This window comes from Amphiprion ocellaris, chromosome 23 (assembly GCF_022539595.1).
Source record: "Amphiprion ocellaris isolate individual 3 ecotype Okinawa chromosome 23, ASM2253959v1, whole genome shotgun sequence".
Lineage (NCBI taxonomy): Eukaryota > Metazoa > Chordata > Actinopteri > Pomacentridae > Amphiprion > Amphiprion ocellaris.
The window spans coordinates 22,063,292-22,083,899 of NC_072788.1; the positions used below are offsets into that span (position 1 = coordinate 22,063,292).

The following is a 20,608-nucleotide window of genomic DNA, read 5'->3' on the forward strand; positions in this document are numbered from 1 at the left end:
TGCTGTATCGAGTATGAAGCAATAAAAATGTGTGTAGCTCTCAGAAAACTCCCGATAAGGTCACATTACCACTGCAGGGACTTGCCTTATGAACCTTTGTGTGTGTTTGACAGTGAGAACTGCCACCGTAGAAGCTCTTTCAAGGCCGATTTCAGGGAAGAAAAAGGCACTCGCTCTGAGAAGATGCATGCTACTGACCAGTTAAACTCAGACAACAGAGAGGACAACAAGCATCTTTTATTTGCCTTCTTAACTGATTAGTGCAAAGTCCCCCATAGATATGGAAATTACTTCCAAAAGAGTGTTTTTCTTTCTGAATGCAAACATTTGTGCTTTATTATTAGCTCCATGCTTGCTAAAATGCCATTTCAACCACCAAAAATTGAACTTTTGGGTCAATTTCGAGCCTCCATTACATGATTTGCTAAGTAAGAACACGTTTTATGTTTTTATGAATATTTCCAGCAATTTCTAATTATGTTGGGACTTGATTGCACATACATGTTAAAAACAGCACTTTAGAACAGGGGTGTGAAATATGCGGCCCACGGGCCAAAACGGTCCTGTCAGAGGGTCCACTGGATGACTTTGTAAAGTGTAAAAATTACAGAGAAGACATTAAATGGAAATTGTAAATTTGTAAAACTATAAATTTAAAATAATTTCGAGACCATGACAAGTTGTTTTGATCATTAAGTAAAATACAATCTTGTATTGGTCTTTGTTTTCTTTGTCTTTGTCATTTTGTGTCTTGTTTTTGTAATATTTTGTCTTGTTTTTGTTTTGTGTCTTTGTCTGACTTTTGTAGTTTGTTTCTTGTTTTCATCATTTTGTGTTTCCTTTTTGTAGCGTTTGTGTTTTTGTCTTACTTTTGTCATTTTGTGTTTTGCTGTATTCGTTGTTTTGCGTATCATTTGTGTGGGTTTGTGTTTTTTTTTGTCTCGCTTGTGTTGTTTGTCTACTTTTTTGTTGTTTTGTTTCTCGCTTTTTTCATTTTTGGTCTCATTTGTGTAATTTTTTTGTTTCGTTTTTGTCGTTTGTCCATTTTTGTTGTTGCTTTGTAACTTTTCTGTCAAAATTTTTACCTCTTTTTTGTTTTATTTCGTGCCGTCTGTCTCATTTTTTGTCGTTTTGTGTCTCGTTTTTATCATATTTTGTCTTGTTTTTGTTGCTTTTTGTCTGACTGTTGTCGTTTGTCTCACATTTTTGTCATTTTGTTTCTTGTTTTTGTCGTTTCGTATTTCCTTTTTGTCGCGTTTGTGTTTTTGTCTTACTTTTGTCATTTTGTGTTTTGCTGTATTCGTTGTCTTGCGTATCATTTGTGTTGGTTTGCGTTCTTTTTGTCTCGCTTGTCTTGTTTGTCTACTTTTTTGTTGTTTTTTTTCTCGCTTTTATCATTTTTAGTCTCATTTGTGTAATTTTTTTATTTCGTTTTTGTCATTTGTCCATTTTTTGTCGCTTTGTAACTTTTTGTCTAGTTTTTTGTCTTTTTTTGTCTTTGTTTCGTGTCGTTTGTATAATTTTTTGACATTTTGTGTCTTGTTTTTGTAATTTTATGTCTCATTTTTATACTTTGTCTTGCTTTTGTTGTTTTTTTGTCTTTTTTTGTCTGCTTTTTGTCATTTTGATCATAAAGTAAAATACTGTATCATTCAGTTCCATATACCTGTGACTAAGTGTTTTGTGCCTTTGCAGATAAACTGTGATCTGTACATTTTAATGTGTGAATGATAAATTGAGGCTTAATATTGCTGAAGTTTAGCTTATTTTTCTTAACCAATTTCAGGTTGTACATAATGTTTTGTAAAAAAGTTATTCCTTAAATGTGAACGTTTTCAGAATGTACTTTCTTGCACCAAAACAAAGGAAAAATTAGGAGTTGTGATTATTTATAGGTTATGATGCTGTGACTTTACTGGTCACTTGAGATCAAATTGGGCTGAATGTAGCCCCTGAACTAAAATGAGTTTGACACCCCTGGTCTAGACGTTGTGTGCATGGAATATTTTCCTACATTATGTATATTGTTTTGCAGCTCCTCATAAAGCCTCTCACATAAGCTATTTTGTGCATCTGTGTCATCCCTCATGTCAAACCAATTTTGCACAAATCCATCCCCGAAATGGACTTTTCTCCCCTTTCGGTGTGTACATATCCACAAACCCTCATGTGACAGCAGCAATATGACACAGCTACAAAGTGTGTATTGTTTCTGTGTGTGTGTGTGTGTGACTGCCACTTTACTGTGTGAATAAGGTTAAGTGTCACTGTTTGAGTGGATTAGAAGGAGGCAGTGTTGTGTGTGTTGTTGTGGAGGATTATGGGAGTTGGAGGCTGGTTGTGTTTTATGATGTATAGATCCAGATGACGGCCGGAGGTTAAGGTTCGGCAGGTCGGCGTTTCTTCAGGGTCGGGGGTTAGCGTGGCGCTGCTGTGCTCCTCTGCAAAGGGATTGTGGGTAATGGAGCTTTGATGTGGCCGGCTACTCCGAGACTGTAACGAGCGGTTTGTTTTTGCAGATTAAGTCAGGTTTTAATGGCATTACTGGAGCTTAAGGTGGTAAGAACGTCTTTGGTGTAAAGCCGAGGGGTTTCTGCACAGGATTTCCCCAAGATCACCTGTCAATCAAACACCATGGGCGGCGCGGTGGTGTCTGTTTTCTTTGAATTTTCTGGTGATTAATGGTCCTTTTTCATCTTTTTCACCCTTTGCAGCTAATACTCGTAATGTTGACTGCTACTCAGTTCTTCTCTTAGATGAAAAAGAGTGGCTAGACAACAATCTTTCCTTTCCTTTCCTCTCCTTTCCTTTCATGTCTTTCCTTTTCTTTCTTGTCTTTCCTTTCCGATTCTTCCTTGTCTTTCCTTTTCTTTCACATCTTTCCTTTCCTTTCCTTTCCTTTCCTTTCCTTTCTTGTCTTTCCTTTCCATTTCTTTCTTGTTTTTCATTTCCTTTCACATCTTGCTTTCCTTTCCTTCCTTTCTTTTCTTTTCCTTTCTCCCCTTCCTTTCCTTTCCTTTCCTTTCTCTTCTTGTCCTTTCCTTTTCTCTTTCCTTTCACATCTTTCCTTTCCTAACTTACATCAGACTTAAATTTCTCAGCCTTTCAGAGGTGTAAAAGAAAGTTTCTAGCCCCCTTTCCCCATTTTTTATATGTTCTTCCTTCAATTTACCCTTTTGAAATGTGAATGCACGCAGAGGTTAACCCTTGTGGTGTATCCTTACTGTTTATTTCACATATATTTCTGCGTCTTCGTGAATTTACACGGCGCCCGAATTGGGGACTGTCTGTTTTTTCATCCGTACGCATCGCCACATTTTCTGGCACTTCTTCAAACGTGAGTTGGGGGAGTCTTTTTTAATTTGAACTTGAAATATTTAGTCTTGTCTCGGGAGTGCAGCTAATAAAAATATACAAGCGAGGAGACCCACCAGCAAGTGGCCGCAGCACATTTTAAATAATTACTGAAAATATTCCGGATCAAAAACAAACAGGAGAAGCCACCGAGTCGGTTTGGACGTGTAGCTTTGTATGTAAGTGGAGGAACGCCTGAAATGGTTTTAATAAAAGTAGACAAATCTCTGGTCTGTGCAGAAAGGCGACTGTTTTGTTTTCCACAAACTGCTGGACTCTACAGTGAAAGAATTGTGCTGCATGTGTGTGGTGCATCTTTAGCATCTTTCCTTTCCTTTCTTTTCCTCTTTCCTTTACTTTCCTTTCGTCTCTTTCCTTTCCTTTCCTGTTCCCTTTCCTCTCCCATCTTTCCTTTCCTTTCCTTTCCTTTTTTTCTCGTCTTTCCTTTCCTTCCGTCCCTTTCCTTTCCTTTCCTTTCTTTCTTTCCTTTCTTGTCTTTCCTTTCTCGTTTTTCCTTTCCTTTCTCACCTTTCCTTTCATTTCTTTTCTGTTGTAGTCTTTTATTGTCACTCGTGGTAAATTTTCATGGAAAGCAGTGGACAGGAAAAGGAAGATGAGTATCTCAGTGGACATTAAAAAAAGTTTGTCCACGTCGAGAGAGGCACGAGAGGCTAAAAAACACCGTGAAGAATTTGTCCTTTGCCTGAAACAAAACCTGTACTGTTAACCTGAGAGAGAGATGAGTGCTGTTCACAAGTGAAGAGAGCGTTTACTCACATGCTGGTGTTGGTCCACGCGACGGAGCTCGCAGGAAGTTTCTGTGGTTTCACGTCTCAATTCAGGAGGATGGTGATTGAAACGTCACTGATGACACTTTGATGGAGTGAAAATGAGCAGAAAGTGCAAAACAGTTGTCCATTTTTGGGGTATTTCCCCTCTTTTTTCACTCTTGTCTCATCTCTTCTCATTTTGGAGATTCGTTTTCCTTTCCTTTCCTTTCGTGCCTTTTATTTTCTTCATTTCCTTTCCTTTCCTTTCCTTTCCTTTCATGATTTTCCTTTCCTTTCTTTTCCTTTCCTTTCGTGCCTTTTATTTTCTCCCTTTCCTTTCCTTTCCTTTCCTTTCCTTTCCTTTCCTTTCCTTTCCTTTCCTTTCCTTTCATGTCTTTCCTTTGCTTTCGTGCCTTTCCTTTCCTTTCCTCCATTACCTTGTCACTCTGATCCAACTGTTTCAGTGACCCAGGGTCTCCACTCTCACATGGAATTTCAGCTTTGAAACTTCCCCCAGAAAAGGCTCATCCGTCTGGGGCATCATCGTCTGGTTTGCCCCCTTCTGTTTTTCCACAGAAAGCCGTTTAAGGACAGCTCAGAGATCGGTGGAGTTAGACGGCAGCATACATGCAAACACACACACACATGTAGCTGCTGGTGGTTTTGGTGTGAGCGTGGGAGCTTTTTTCTTTTTCCATCTCGACAGCTCCCCTCCTCCCGCCCTGATAAAGGAGGCCTTGTGTGAGCGTGGGTGTGAGGAAGGGAGGAGAACCTCGCAGGGCTCAGGGTGGAGGGCAGAGGTTGATGAAGGGTGTGTGTTTCTGAGTGTCAGTCTGATGAGAAAGAGTGAGGAATGTGTGCAAGACATCAGGAACATAACATTAAAAAACATCCATCCCTAAATATACTAGTGCTGCTGCCTTGCTTTAAACCTTAGGACCTCTACAGGACGTCCCAGCATGAGTTTTACAACAATCTTTTAAATTTTATTGATCCCGCAACTAATCACTACTTCTATTATGCATCAATTTTCAGACTTAATTAATCAATGAATTATTAATTGTGTGTTTAAAAGGTCAGAAATCGACAAAAGTCCTAGAAACCTCAAGGTAATATCTAAATCAGGGGTGTCAAACTCATCTTAGTTCACGGGCCACATACATAGCAATTTGATCTCAAGTGGGCCGGACCAGTAAAATCAGAGCATAATAACCTCTATACAATGACAACTTCAATTTTTTCTGTTGTTTTAATGCAAAAAAGTACATTCTGAAAATATTCACATTTAATGAACTATCATAGTGTGTCTACAAAGGCACAGAACATTTAGTCACTTTAAAAAAACAATAGAAACAAGAGAAAATATTACAAAAATGAGACAAAATGACAAAAATGAGACACAAAATGACAAAAATGAGACACACAATGACAAAAAATGAGACAGTCGACATGAAACAAAAAAGAGACAACAGCATGAAACAGAACGACAAAAATGATACACAAAACAATGAATAAAGCAAAACACAATGGGCGGGCGGGCGCTGGAGTCTATCCCAGCTGACTCAGGTGAAGGCAGGGGACACCCTAGACAGGTCACCAGTCTGTCACAGGGCTACATACAGAGACAAACAATCACTCTCACATTCACACCTACGGGCAATTTAGAATGATCAGTTAACCTCAGCATATTTTTGGACTGTGGGAGGAAGCCGGAGTACCCGGAGAAAACCCACGCATGCACAGGGAGAACATGCAAACTCCATGCAGAAAGATCCCGGGAAAGCCGGGACGCGAACCAGGGACCTTCTTGCTGCAAGGTGAAAGTGCTAACCGCTACACCACTGTGCAGCCCACACCGTCATCAACTAGAACCAATTTCTTTATCTACATGGACGTTTTCTACCCACTGAACTTCACAGTTCAAGTCAAGTCAGTTTTATTTGTAGAGTAAAGAATCTCAAATCTGTCTCAAATTGTTGAAGTGTTTTTGGTGAAGATTTTGGACAGAAACCGACATTGAGCAACTTCCAGGAGTCTCTGTTCACTGATAGAACCAACAGGGAGTTAAAGCTCCAGTTCTAGTGTCTTCCCACACAGAAGCTGAGTTTATATTTCATTCACAGTCCTTGACCTCATTCTGGAGAGTAGGTCAAACCCAGAGTGACTCAGACTTGTGGCTCTGCACCGCCACTGGAAATTAAGGTGAACCTAAATGCTATCAAAACAGGAAATGTGGGAGAAACTGGGCTCTACCTTTGGAGCAGCAGAAAGAACTGGCAGTGCAAGGTCCAGTTCCCCCGGTCGTATTTCCACGTTGCAAAACCACACTTTCCAAATTTACCTCTCAGTCGGGACTCTGCCTTTATGTTTCGGAGATGAAGAGTGGCGGCGCAAACAATAGCAGGAGTACGAAGCTGGTGAACAGTGGGGGGTCCAAGGAGAGCATCCTCCTCCCTCCTCCAAGGGTCTTTGTCTTGGGGGGCCACTAAGTTCTACTGGGGGTTTCTGTAGGCTCTTGGACCTGTCAGGTTGACGGCTCTATTTAGGGCTTTGATGCAGCCAGTAGACCGGCGTTACCGGGCGTCATTCACTGTGTTTACATGCGCAGTAGGAACCAGGTTACTCAGTGAAATTAAACCAGTAGTTTGGACCCTTAGTCACAGAAATGGATCAAAAAAAATTTGAAACTTGTTAACTGGATGTTTCTCCAGCCTTTTTTGCACCACGGACCAGTTTCAAGCAAGACTATTTTCTACGGACCGGTCATAATTTAAAGAAGTGTACGGAACTTTGAAACGTTTGAATCCCCTTAAGTTTTTGACTTAAGTCTCATTTTGATTTTTGTGTTCACTCACTGTTGTTTCTAGCGGTATTTGGTGAAGTTCAGACTCAAAAAACACTTGGTTAGGATTAGAAAAAGATCATGTTTTGGTTTAAATTACTCTTTCATCCATGTTGTCACAACAAAGCTCCTTTGTGTTTGTTTCCAGGGTGACTTACATGCACTTTTTATTTATTATTTCATTATGTCTCATTCTGTTGCCTACATTTTAGCATTACACAGTAAAGAGAGGCTGAAATAAACTCTCATGGTCTCTGTTTGAGTCATGAAAATGTGTACTGCAGGCAAAATGTCAAACAAACAAATTCGAGTCAAGCACAATCTGGCGCTACATGAGGCAGAGATCCCACTGTCACCCGGTTTTATGAGAGCATGTAAATTACATCCTGTTGGATACATTTTTTGCATAAATTTTTGAGTCAATTTGCAATCTGTGCACAACATCTTGCCATTAAAATGTGGTCTAGCATCTTATGAAGTCTTTTAGAAGTATAAACAAGAAGCAATGGGGCAGAAAATGAATATTTATCTATCAGCAAAGAATTTTATCAACAAACTCTTAAGCCTGCATTCCTTAGATTGGAAAAGCTACTTCAGTAACAGATGATTATTTACCGCTGAGATTTAGGTTATTTATTATGAGATAAATGAGGAGGTACGTTAAACTTTGACACCCAGAAGATGATGCGTAATCTCACAACATGATTTATGATACCGCAAACTTTACAGGCAAACAGATTTCCTCACGAGTTTGGATTCTGAAAGCTTGTTTTCCTTCTTGTTTGTGTCGTCTAATGTTGTAATAAACACGAGAGATGAAATTTAAAAGGCGAAGATGGCATCCTTCCCTCTGTGTGCTCTCGCATGTGGGTGTCACATGCAGCTCAGTCATCAATGAAATCCTTCTTTAAGCTCATTTCATTCAAACATATGACACACTGATTCCGATCTTCCAGTGTAAATACTTCTCCAAGTCCTGCATAAATCCTCCTGTATTCTCTGGATGTCTCTACGTAAACAAATGAAGAACTGTTTCCTTCTCTTCGATCCTTGCCAACGTTTGTGCGCTCGAGTGTGCACCGCAAATGTGTGTTAATGCGGATTTAAATTGCTTTATTATCTCTGCAGTGAAAGAAATGACACAACTTTTCCCAAACTGTAGTCACTGCCAGTGTTTTTTTTAGAATCTCTGAGTGTTATTGTGTCCCTTTCTCAAAGCTGCGTCACTCAGAGAACTACTTATTTTCTCCGTCTCGACCTTTCAGTAATGTGAGGTTTTAAATGCACGTGTTTAGGCACCGCCTTGCAGTGGTAGACCCACAATTTCCATCACTTCAGAGAACATTACATTGACTTGCACTCTTTTAACAATAACTGACGCTGCTGGCGTAACCCTTAGACCAGAGGTGTCAAACTCATTTTAGTTCAGGGGCCACATTCAGCCCAATTTGATTTCAAATGACCAGTAAAATCAGAACATAATAACCTATAAATAACCACAACCCCAATTTTTTTCCTTTGTTTTGGTGAAAAAAAGGATATTCGGAAAATGTTCACATTTAAGGAATTATCTTTTTATAAAACACCGTGAACAATCTGAAATTTTTAAAGAAAAAGAAGTTCAATTTCAAAAACATTATGTCTCAGTTTATCATTTACACATTACAACTTCCAGATCACAAAGTGTCTACAAAGGAACAAAACATTTAGTCACAGGTATCTGGAATTGAACAATATAGTGTTTTACTTTATGATCAAAATGACAAAAGTCAGACAAAAAAAGACAGAAACAACAAAAGCAAGACAAAATATTACAAAAATCAGACACAACGTGACAAAAAAGTGGACAAACGACACAAGCGAGACCAAAAAAAAGACACAAAATGACAAAGACGAGACAAACAGCAAATAAAGCAAAATACAAAATGACAGAAATAAGACAAAAAACACAAGCGAGACAAAAAGGAACACAAAATGACAAAAACGTGAGACAAATGACAAAAGTCAGACAAAAAAACAAGACAAAAAACAACAAAAATGAGACAGAACAACAAAAGCGAGAAACAAAATGACAAAAAAAAGACAAACGACACAACACAAAACAAAAATGAGACACAAAATGACAAAAGCGAGAAACAAAACGACCAAAAAATAGACAACACAAATGAGACAAAAAACCCCACAAAACAACAAAAACGCTAAACAAAACAACGAATAAAGCAAAAACACAGTGACAAAAATAAGACCAGAAACAAGACAAAAAGCAAGACAAAATATTACAAAAATGAGGCACAAAATGACAAAAGAACAGTGAACAATCTAGTATTTTACTTTTTGATGAAAACAACTTGTCATGGTCTACAAATTATTTTAAATGTATAGTTTTACTAATTGACAATTTGCATTGAATGTCTTATACTTTACAAAGTCGTCCCACCGGTTGGATCAAACCCTGTGGCGGGCTGCTTTTGGCTCACGGGCCGCATGTTTGACAACCTTGTGTTAGACCAAATTTGCACCCTGCAAAGTAATAATTTACATAACAAGGACTTGCTCTGTGTCCCCAAAACGAAGTGAAAATCCCCGCAAAGTGTCAGTGTAAACAGATTTACGTCCTCACAACACGAGCAATACAACTACACACACACACACACACACACACACACACACACACACACACAGTCACATTTACACACACACTCACAAGCATTCTGGGTCTCTCCTGCTGTTTAACACTGACGTGCAGATGTTTTCCTACGTTAATCATCTCCATCAGAACTACACACACAAACACACAAACGAAGACGGACACACACTCTGCTGCAGGATCTTTCTGTGCCCCGCTGTTAATGATCTTCAGACTGGAGCTGATGGCTTCAGCGTTTGATAAAGAGCCTGTTGTTCGATGCAGTTAGCAGCGTCAGGTGATAGCTAAGTGATGACAACCTGTGACCAGCGTGGGGATTCCTGCTCTGTAGCAGGGTACAATGATGGGCATCCTGCCACCGTGCACACCATGAAGTCACCCCTCAACCTAAATATAAAAGGGTGTGTCTGACCTGTGAGTGTTTCAGCAAACAGAGAGGCCTTTCTTCGGTGCCTGGGGTGACCTCACCCTGTCTGGACGTCCCACAGCAGCATGGCACAGACATGTAGGTCAGACTGCAGTGAAAGTGAAGCTTTGAAGATGCAGAAACAGCTGAGAAGTGGCTTATTAAATACATACAAAGAAGAAAAAGCTCTTTGTCAACAGCTACATATCACGTGCAGCCAGTGTGGGAGAAATAACAAGATAAACTGTGCATCTCCCTTCTCTTCTTTGGCAGTTATGCGGATTATTTCTGTCTGGCACATGACTGACGGCACATTTTGCTGAATATGTTAAAAAGACTCGAGCAGTCTAATAAACACTGAGCTCTGTACAGCGTTGACTAAAAATAACTTCCATTGCTTGTTAAATGTGACTTCAATCATGCCAAAAGGACTGACACTGATGCTACAACTGACTCCACATTAAGGCTGTCTTATACTTGCTCACACTATTCTGTCTGCTGCTACTACTGTGCTTTACAATCTGCTATAACCACACGTACTAAAGCAAGAGCTAGTACTGCTTGCACTGCCCCTAATATGACTGTGTACTGCTGCTATTTACACCAAAACTACAACTTTACATGCACATAAATTCATTTTAAAATAGCATATCTACACATGCTGCCGACAATATTCATGTTAATCAAAGTAACTGTGCAGCATTTACTAAATTATCACCTATGTCCATTGTCAGGGGGAGTACTGAGGGTCTCATAGCGCTTGGAAACTAGTTCAGGTGAACAATTCAACCTTCCCAGTGAATATGAGGCTCCACTGGGGGTCATGACTGTTACTTTCATTGCTGGATGATTTGGAATGATTTTTCTTGCAAACACAAATTGCAAATACACTCATATTCGTTACCATTTTCTGACTTTATGGACCAAACAGCTAATAAATGAACAGAGAAACTAGTCGTTCAATTAGTCGACTATGAAAATAATCATTTGATGAAAGATGACCACGTGTGTGAAGGGAAAATTACTCTTTGCCCTTTGTAAGGTTATAACGGCCTTTAGACAGGCAGATGCTGCAGAAGGTTAGATATCGTCTATCCTGATGTGACGAAGCAGATGAGCTGTCTTCATAAATGTGACCTTCTCCCAACTACAATATAAACCCAAAGATCAGAGAGAATCCTCAGAACTGATGCTAGCATTGCTTGCATGTCCTGCTGCTCTGTTGGTGTCACTTCTCCTGGTGTCAGTAAACTTTACTCGCAACCTAAGTCATCTGAGTCTCCAGTGTGTCTCTCTGTGTCTGCCTCCTCATCCTCTCTAGACCTCACTGAACTTAAACAACAACATGTACAGTGTGTTGTTCAGACAGAACCAAAGAAATCTCACCCCAAACCGATGAATACACGCCTCTAAAGTCACATGTTGGTCACCCTTTTTGGAAAGCCGTCTCTCAGTCTCTAGTCTAGAAAAAGGTGATGATGTCATCCAGCAACAAGTAACAGCTTTGGTTAATGACTTCATCAGCCACACGCAGAAACGTACATCTGCCTGCTCTGTCCGTAATAAACTGTCTTATTACTGCTCTTTAATTACGCCCTGCATACCTGCTTGCTGGGGTTAAGTATATAAAACTCACAGGTGTGTGTGCGTGTGTGTGTGTGTGTGTGTGTGTGTGTGTGTGTGTGTGTGTGTGTGTGTGTGTGTGTGTATGTGTGTTTGTGGCAAATTACAGTGTGTTGCCCTGAGGTCGTCTCCTCCCTCGCTTCTTTTCTTCTTGGCTGCTTCCTATTGCTCATCCATACCCTTTTCCCTTCACTAACTTTTACATTTTTGGTTTTCTCTTTAGCCTTTTTCCTTTGTCTCTGTCTTCACGTTATTTTATCACCCTCGTCTCCTTTCCCTCTATCCTCCTCCTCGTCTCCTTCCCTCGCTCCTCTCCTCTTGTAGCCGTGGGAAAATGACAGATTACTTTTCAAGCTTAGTGGTACGCTGATAGTTTTAGCAGAGCCAAGCGTGGAACGGTGTTTGTGTTTGTATTAAACTTCCATGAGCGCTGTTTATTTCAGCAGAGTCCTACATTCATTACTTTGCTGGATCATTAGAGGTCGTATTATTGCTGTGTTTGTGTTTCCTAACCATGCACATTGTTTTTCTGGGGAGGAACTTTATATATATATGTGTGTGTGTGAAAGAGAGGGAGAACAGTGATCCTCATTGTAACTAGTGTTAAATATTTCACCTTCTGAAGCCATTTTTGCCTCTGGTTTGTTTTCATAATGAAAAGCTCATTAGAAGCAAGTGAACATAAACACTGTGTCAAATGCATTCAGCTCAGCCCGACAGCCATGTTGTGTGTGTGTGTGTGTGTGTTTTCTCTGATTTTGGAAGACGTGTGTGCAAATAGCTTCAATGCTCTAATGCACACAGAAACACAGTTCAATGTGATGGAGGATTTCTTTCATTTCTGCTTTGCTCGGAGGCACATCATCAGGGCACTAGCAACCAAAACAGACCCTGTGGATGATCTTGTACAACAACTGATGCTTTAATTCTTCACTTAGCTTGCTGTTAATTGTTCCTGACATCTAGTTTCCCTCTCGATTAAACAGAAAACTTCAAATCAACACCGGTATACCAGACTAAAAGTTAAAAAAAAACATCAAAATTGATCTGCTTAATGTGGCTATCGTTAGCAGTGCTAGTACCAGCAGTATTTTCTGCATCCACATGCCTGACACACCCAGTATACAACAGCATTTCCATTTATTAGACCAAAATACTGCTAGTTTTAGAAGATCTGCTTCACTTTCCACATTCCTGGTTGACAAAATCTGAGCATTAGCATCGAAATTGAGGGTCTCCTGAGACTACAGCCCCAGCTAGTGGTGGGTAGCTGTGAGTTAATGTAAAGAAAATATTAATATTTAGTTAAACCGACCAGTGTTTCTGGTGCCAACGCCTGAAGGAAGCAGTGTTTAATCATACAGTTGATTGATTTCACACATTTCCATTCCACTGCTTCACTTCTTTTCACAGCTTATCACTTACCACTACCAATCTTTTTTGTGTTTGTGCTATTGTTGGTCTTTCTGTTTTGTTCCTACAATGCAAAAGACAGAAATTGCAGTGGACAAAGAACTTCTTTGTGTCACACTGCTTCTCATTTCCGCAATTATCCAATACAGTCATAAGGCAGCTTTCAAGTGTGGGAACTTGTGGCAGGCACGAGGTGGCACAAACATTTGTAGGAATCACCGCCTTCTCTTTGATATGTGTTGGTTTTTAGCGGTTCTACTGGTTCTACTCATCCTTCTGTTTCTGCTAACCTTTCATCTAATTAACATTTGACCTACGAATAGCATCATGCTTAGGGGCTTGTTAGAAGACTGTTCAGTGTGTTTCACAACCTTTTACATTGGTTGAATTCCCACAATCCTTCACTCTGAGAAGGACACCGAGAAACATAAATCCCATTTTGCTTTGTAGAGTTGGATTTATGGTTTCTTAAAAGCACTTCAGTTTGTTTTTCTCAATTTAACTTCACGTCTATCATGTTATATCACTATAATTTGTCACTTCTGCTGTCTTACTTTGGCTTTCTAAGATGTACCTAAAATTTCGGCTCCATTTTAAGACTTTTTTGTGAACGCAGATTAAAATTGATTAAATAGAGGAAAAATACAATTAAATTGGAGAGCCGCATTCTTAGAAACCCAACCGCAGTGTCAAACCATCTTCCAGGTCTCGAACTGGATCCCAGTTCACCTAAAACAGTTTAGCTTTTGCAAACACAGACATGACCGACCTCAAAACCCAAAGCTGCCCACTTCAAATGTGGCTGACCACTTGACGGTTTTCCGTGTTTGGAGTGGCTTTACTGCAGGATCAAATTTTAAAATAATAACCTTTGAAGTCAGAATTTGTGACAGCATTGGGCCCCGGAGAACATGGCAGAGAGCATGAGTTAATATATGAAAGATCTCGATTTATGTTTGACTTGGCTCACAGGCAGAGCTCCCCACTGCGTGTCTGTAAAATCCTAAAACCGTAAAATCGGACCTGTGTTTCCATGACATGCATTCCTTTGATTTGTGCAGCAGTGGCAGCAAGAGAATGAATGAACGACTGACTCATGGTGGAGGGAGGGACGCGTCTGCTCTCCATTTCCACGCTGCATTCATACTGGAATTTGGTGCTTTATATTTGCCCTAGAAGCATCTTTAAACAGCCGTTTTACTGGGTTAATAGTGGAATTCACCTGGGTTTGATATCTCAAAGGGAGGCTTGATAAAACCAAATTCGGACCTGCTCAGTGACCCATGAAAAAGATGGAGAGAAAACAGGATTTCACTTGCTATCAGTCAAGTGTAAAATATGGAAAAACGATTACGGAAAAATAACAGTAAACATTTAATCTGGCAGACTCCTGCTGGTATTAATCAACCATGAATCTATGAATACTCTCGCCAAACTCCACTCCAGATTGAGTCTTTTTTGTCCGAAGTGCTCTCTTAAGTGTGTCACTCTTTTTATTCGGTACATAACAAACAACACTTTATCAAAGCCTGCATAGATAAGAACAGGAGTTTACATTCTTGAGTAACCCACTATCAGTTTTGGCAGACAAACACAAAGATGAAAAACTTGGTTAGGGTTGTTGCAATGGGATTTTTTTCTTGTTTCACTGCTATGTGAAAAACATAGTTGCATTTATTTTGTCCCTTTGAGAAAGAAGCTAGTTTCCAGAAAGAACACACTTAAAGTTACAGCCATGCTAGCACCTTTGTAAGACTGTAATTGGAACAGTGGTGCTATGAGCTAAATGCTAGCATCATCATGCTCGTACACTTACAGCGCCAACGATGTGGTGATTTGTATGCATAATGTTTAACATGTTCACCAGTGTGTTAGAATGCTGACAGTTGCTAATTAGCACAAAACAAACACAAAGTTCAGCTGAGGATAATGGACAGGCCATTATTTTTACAGGTATTTGGTCAAAATCTAATTCACCAGTGTGTTAGCATGCTAACAATTGCTAATTAGCGCTAAACAGATACAAAGTTCAGCTGAGGATCATGGACAGGCCATTATTTCTATAGGTAATTGGTCAAAATCAAGAAAGTGCTGGACAAAAGAAAAGGTCAAAGGACCATTAAACCATTGTAATTTCATGAAAATCCATCCAGTCGTTGTCAGGATGTTTCAACAAAAGTCAAAAATATCAACCTGCTTGTGAAAAAGTCACTAAATCACCAATGTCAGTTGAATTTATCCTGTGGAGACTATTAGTATTTGTACAAAATACAAATCCATCTAAAGATCTGTAGCAGCAGATCCTAATACAAAACATAAGATAATCAAAATGCTAAATGATCTTTAGGTGCATTTTATAGCAGATGCATTCAGTATTGATCCATATTCATGAAATTTTTATTCAACATAATACATTATTATCAATGAAATGGACTGAAACCAATGAATGTGTCAACAAAGTGAATTTTTTAATTTGGCAGGTCAAAAATATGCTTAGCTAGAGAGTTTACTGATGCTCCAGTCCACGTTTTTCTTCTGATGCTTGACAGTTTTTTAGTGTACCAAAGACACATTTTTTTTAATCTTTTTGCAGAATTTAAATACATAGAATACTACAAGCAGTACAAATCCAGTACAGCCGGTTTCATTTCTACATGTTCGGGTCATGAGAAGTTTTATGTTTTCATCTCCAGAAGCTCAGTGTCTATTTGTGGTGTCACAAACGGACTGATGCATTTTATGAGTGCAGTTTGGATTCATTAAAGCTGCTGAGGAATGTTTGTTCTGCTGCTCCAATACACAGCAAAGTCACACACTAGAAAACATCTTTTTCATTTTCATTCCCATCCTGTTGGTGGTCCAGTCTGGGAGCTGGTCAGTTAGCCTCTCCATCTGTGTGTTCCTGTCCTTATTTATTTCTTTCATCCTTTCTTCTCCTCGTGTGTGATTTATTCAAACCTCGCACCACACACTCGTCACTTTTTCACATCTCTGCAGCCTAAAAAACACAGAAGCATCCCAGCAATGCATTAACAGGGCAGGCCTCACTGCTGTGCCAAACACACACACACAGTCTATTACTGAGGAATGTGATGAGTTTCTGTGGGATGTTTGGTTCGGGCTGTTTTGGAGATGCTCTTTAGGGCGCGGTTGCTATGGGGACGGAGACAGTTTAACAAAAATGCCTCCAAAAATGCATTTTATAGGAGTTGGCTTGGCAGCACGGATGTATCTTTGAGTGACTTTTTTATTCGTAGGATGAGTTTTTTTTTTTTTAAACGTGAATGTCCTTCTGTTAGCCGTCCAACTTTTTCTCTTTCATCTCAACCAATTCGCGTCTTTGTCCGCAGATCGAGGATGGAGGGAAGGCCGCCCACTGCAAGAAGCTGAAAGTCGGCGATGAACTCATCAACATAAACGGATCCGCCCTCTACGGCAGCAGGCAGGAAGCCCTCATCCTCATCAAGGGATCTTACAGGATACTGAAGCTCACAGTCAGGAGGTAAACACACCATAAACATGGATCCGAACGCATCATTTTTGTTGACGCACTGGCGAAATATCCGCACACTTCAAAGTGAGAATCTTCCAGAAAGAGATGCATTGTTTTGTTTTTCTTCTTCTCACTGACACCAATGTTGTCTTGACTCACCGGTGGGAAGGGAAGGAAGGTGAGGGAGGAGACATGTTCGGAATCTGCTGGCCAGACGTTCAAACACACATAAAAGCGGCGTTGTCAGATACAGAATGTTTCACAGGAAGCCAACTTTGACCTCCAGGGTGTCGGAGGTGGAAGCAGATAAAGTCTGATAGGCAGGGAGGAGGGAATGTCTTTGACTTAATCATTTCAACGAGCTTTTTACATCTCAAACGACCGGGGTTTCTTTTGCAGAAGTCATGAGCCGAATTACATATTTAAGAGATTTGTGAAGTCTGACAAAAACATGGAAACGATTGCTTCTGAGTGCGATTCAAAAAACTAAATGCGCTGTTTTAAAAACACTCAACAAGCAACTGAATAATAAAGAAACAGTATCAAGGCTGCAACTTTTGAAGTCTTAATTATTACACCTGCATGATTAATTGTGAAATATTTTAGCAGTTGATTAATTAAATTAAGTAATTAAGAAAAAAGAAGTCAAAATTGCTGTGATTCCAGCTTCCTAAGGTTTAATATTTTCTGTTTTCTTTATATCCTCTGTGACTCTGTGTGGCTGGAAGGCGTTATTTTGGGCTTTTTTTCCATTTTCTGACACTTTTATACAAGAAAAAAAAATCAGATATACACTACTGTTCAAAAGTTTGAGGTCACCCAGACAATTTCATGTTTTCCATGAAAACTCACACTTTTATTCATGTGTTAACATAATTGCACAAGGGTTCTCTAATCATCAATGAGCCTTTCAACACCATTATTTAACACAATGTAGCATTAGAACACAGGAGTGATGGTTGCTGGAAATGTTCCTCTGTACCTCTATGGAGATATTCTATTAAAAATCAGCCAGGACCCCAGTAGTATTTCATCTGTTTCATGTTTCTGTACCTGTCCATATACTTTCATTGTATATTTTCCTAAAATGTTTGACATCTATAGATACAAATATGAAAGAAACAATGAAATTGTTATTGATAATTACTGATGTGTATTGCTTACAATATTAGTGTAAGAACTCCTGAATTGAAATGAAACACAATGCAACTAAAGCAGTCATCACAGGAGCAACATAACGCAAACATACATAAATAAAAGATGCACAGTCCGGCTGGGGTCTCGCTGGGGGCCGCATGTATCCCCAATGATTTTTTTTATATATACGCCACAACCCTGGTTGGAATCAAATAAGCTTTGGTGTATGTAATGGCAACTATGTGGGTGACAACTACCTAAAGGGACTGAAAAGTCCAACTTACAAATAAAAAAATATGACAAGACAGCGAAAGATCAACCAGGTGAGCAGTGGAGGAATGACAACACATTTTATATGCTGGTCACTGATTGCAAAGGATTTGGAACCATAGCCTTTGCAATCAATTGCCAGCATATAAAATGTGTTGTCATTCGGATTTGAGTGTAAAGGCCCTCAAATTAAAGTATCATTATGAATTTATTTAGTCTTTTACCACATTAACAATGTCTAGACTGTATTTCTGATTAATGTTATCTTTACTGGAGAAAATGCTTTTCCTTCAAAAATAAGGACATTCCTCAGTGACCCCAAACTTTTGAACGGTAGTATAGATAGAATAATTATATAGTAATATGCAGACGACACTGTCCTTTATTATGACACTGGAGATACTTCAAAATCACAACCCATGGAACTGAATTTGGTTTTGTATTTTCAAAATGGAAATTTCCACACAGCCAAAATCTGAAAAGTATTTTCAAATCAATGGATATATGAAAATACCCATGACTGAAAATATTCGTCACTTGCAGCCCAACTGGAAATACAACATGATGTAAGGTAAACACGCTCGTTGTTGTGTGCATCGGCAATGCAGTCTGACAGTAAGTGATATTAAAAATTGATAAAAAGTTTTTCACTGTTTTTGGCCATTTTGGACACAACGTCTACATACTATTTTCCTCTAAAATGTATAAAACCGTAAATAGCAGTCTTTTTTTTTACATATCCAGTGGAAGCACTTGGACATTATCATTAATTCGGAGTCGTGTTTCTGTCCACCTGATGCATATAAATCCAACTTTTACTCTCTTTTGGCTCCATTTTTGGTTTCTACCAACCCCTGAGAGCAACACCTGATATTCCTCTACTGTGTTCCCCAGCGGGTGGTTGTGTTTTTGTCTGTGTGCATGAGTTTGTGGTGGAAAAATACTTCTGGCGATTGCTGAAAAAGTGTCTGAAAAAGCCAGACGCTTCTCTGAAGATGTCCAGCTGTGAGCACTTCGGACCACTTTGGATATCTGGATAAAAAATGAGTGTCCAGTGCAGCGTTTCACCCAAAGTTAACATTTTTTTAACTCTCAGTTGCCATAAAAAAACATAGCAAAATTTGTTGTTAATGTTACACTACTGATCAAAGCAGCTTTAATGTTTATTTTGCACATCATACTTGGTGCAGGAGGAGAAATAGTTTCCTTCCAACCCCACACCTTGTGAGCCATTGTTGGTCTGTTGGCTCTGGAAGCAGAACTAATGGCAGGAACATTTCCATTCGGTGAACCGGAGTCCAGTTGGCATCTTAACCGGGTCAAAACTGCTGCACAGATCTCAAGTCAGCTTTAACAGCATATTCACATGTAAATCAGTGTTGAATCATCTTGACTTTTACAAAATATGGGTTTATTTTCTGGATTTACTGCCAATTATCCACAACTTTTTGACATAAAAATGTGTTCTTTTACACGACACTGCATGCATGTTGTGGATATATAAAACAAATTATAAGTTAGAGCAGGACTGGAGGGTTTAGATGTTCACTTTCAGTTGTGTTCTCAGTTTTCCAAGTGTTTCTGAATCAATTAGACCTCTTTGTACCTTGAGCTGTTGCCACTTAGTGGCTGAAGGCTGAAGTGCAGCACATTCCCCAAAAGCATGTTTTAAACTAGAGAGAGAAGCAAGTCACTTTTTCCGTACGTTTTGTTGTTATTATCAACTCATCTGTCACTGATGCTTTCCGTAATTCCTGACTTGAATGAGACGTAAAACCAGTGTGGAAGATTTTACGGGTGTTACAACTACTGCTTTGTCTTCCCAGACAGCTTCAGACAGCTGTTTGGCAGCGACGCGTCTCGTTCTGGGCTCGAAACCAGATCAGCCGTTTGTGCAGCTCCTGTCTGAAGCTGCACAAAACAGCATCTACACACATTTGTATACTATAAATTCTCAATCACTCAGACTGACCAGACAGATGCCCGAGGAATGCTGCTGGTTATGAGAATCTCACCACTGTGTGTGTCAGTGTCTGGTATGTGCTGCATGTCTGACTTCAAGGGGGTTTCCCAACACTTGTGTGTGTGACTGCATCAGTCTGCATACATGTTTGCTTAACGAATGAGTCTTTCAATGCAGTTTACATTTATAAATACACAATCTAATGTTGCCAAGTCAGCAAAAGTCAGATTTTCCAAATGGCTAATAGCTGAAATTAACTATAAATCTCATCAGGGATGAAGTTGCAGATTGTTTTCTTGATTGTGTATCCTGTAAAATGTCAGAATATGTTTAAAAATACCCAAGGCGGCTAAATGAAGTTGTTTGTTTAGCCTGAGCAACAATCTGTCTGAACCCTTTTCATTGTATATAGTACTTTGTTTGATTGTTTTTATGTTTTTATTATTTTTTAAGAGTGTTTTTATTCTTATTTGCACTGCTGCTAATTGTCATGTTCTTCCATACAAATTTTGTTGTGCTTCTGCACAATGACACTAAAGTCTCTTTATCTTTAACCCTTAGGTGCATAAGTGGGTCAAAAATGACCCAGTGAGGTCATTTTCTTGCAACATCTTTGCAATGAAAAGTTTTTATCATTTCATATTCCAGTTACTCCTTAAAAACGTGCTTCTGATATAATTCCATTTAAAT

At 39.3% G+C, this 20,608-nt stretch overlaps 1 protein-coding gene across 1 annotated transcript in view; it reads left to right on the forward strand.

Annotated features, from left to right (window-relative positions):
- The window catches only part of shroom4 (shroom family member 4), a 92,970-nt gene that overhangs the window by 19,935 nt on the left and 52,427 nt on the right, over positions 1 to 20,608 (forward strand). The window contains exon 2 of the mRNA XM_023261373.3: positions 16,406 to 16,557. Coding sequence (XP_023117141.2) covers positions 16,406 to 16,557 — 152 coding nt within the window. The remainder of the gene's footprint in view (positions 1 to 16,405; positions 16,558 to 20,608) is intronic.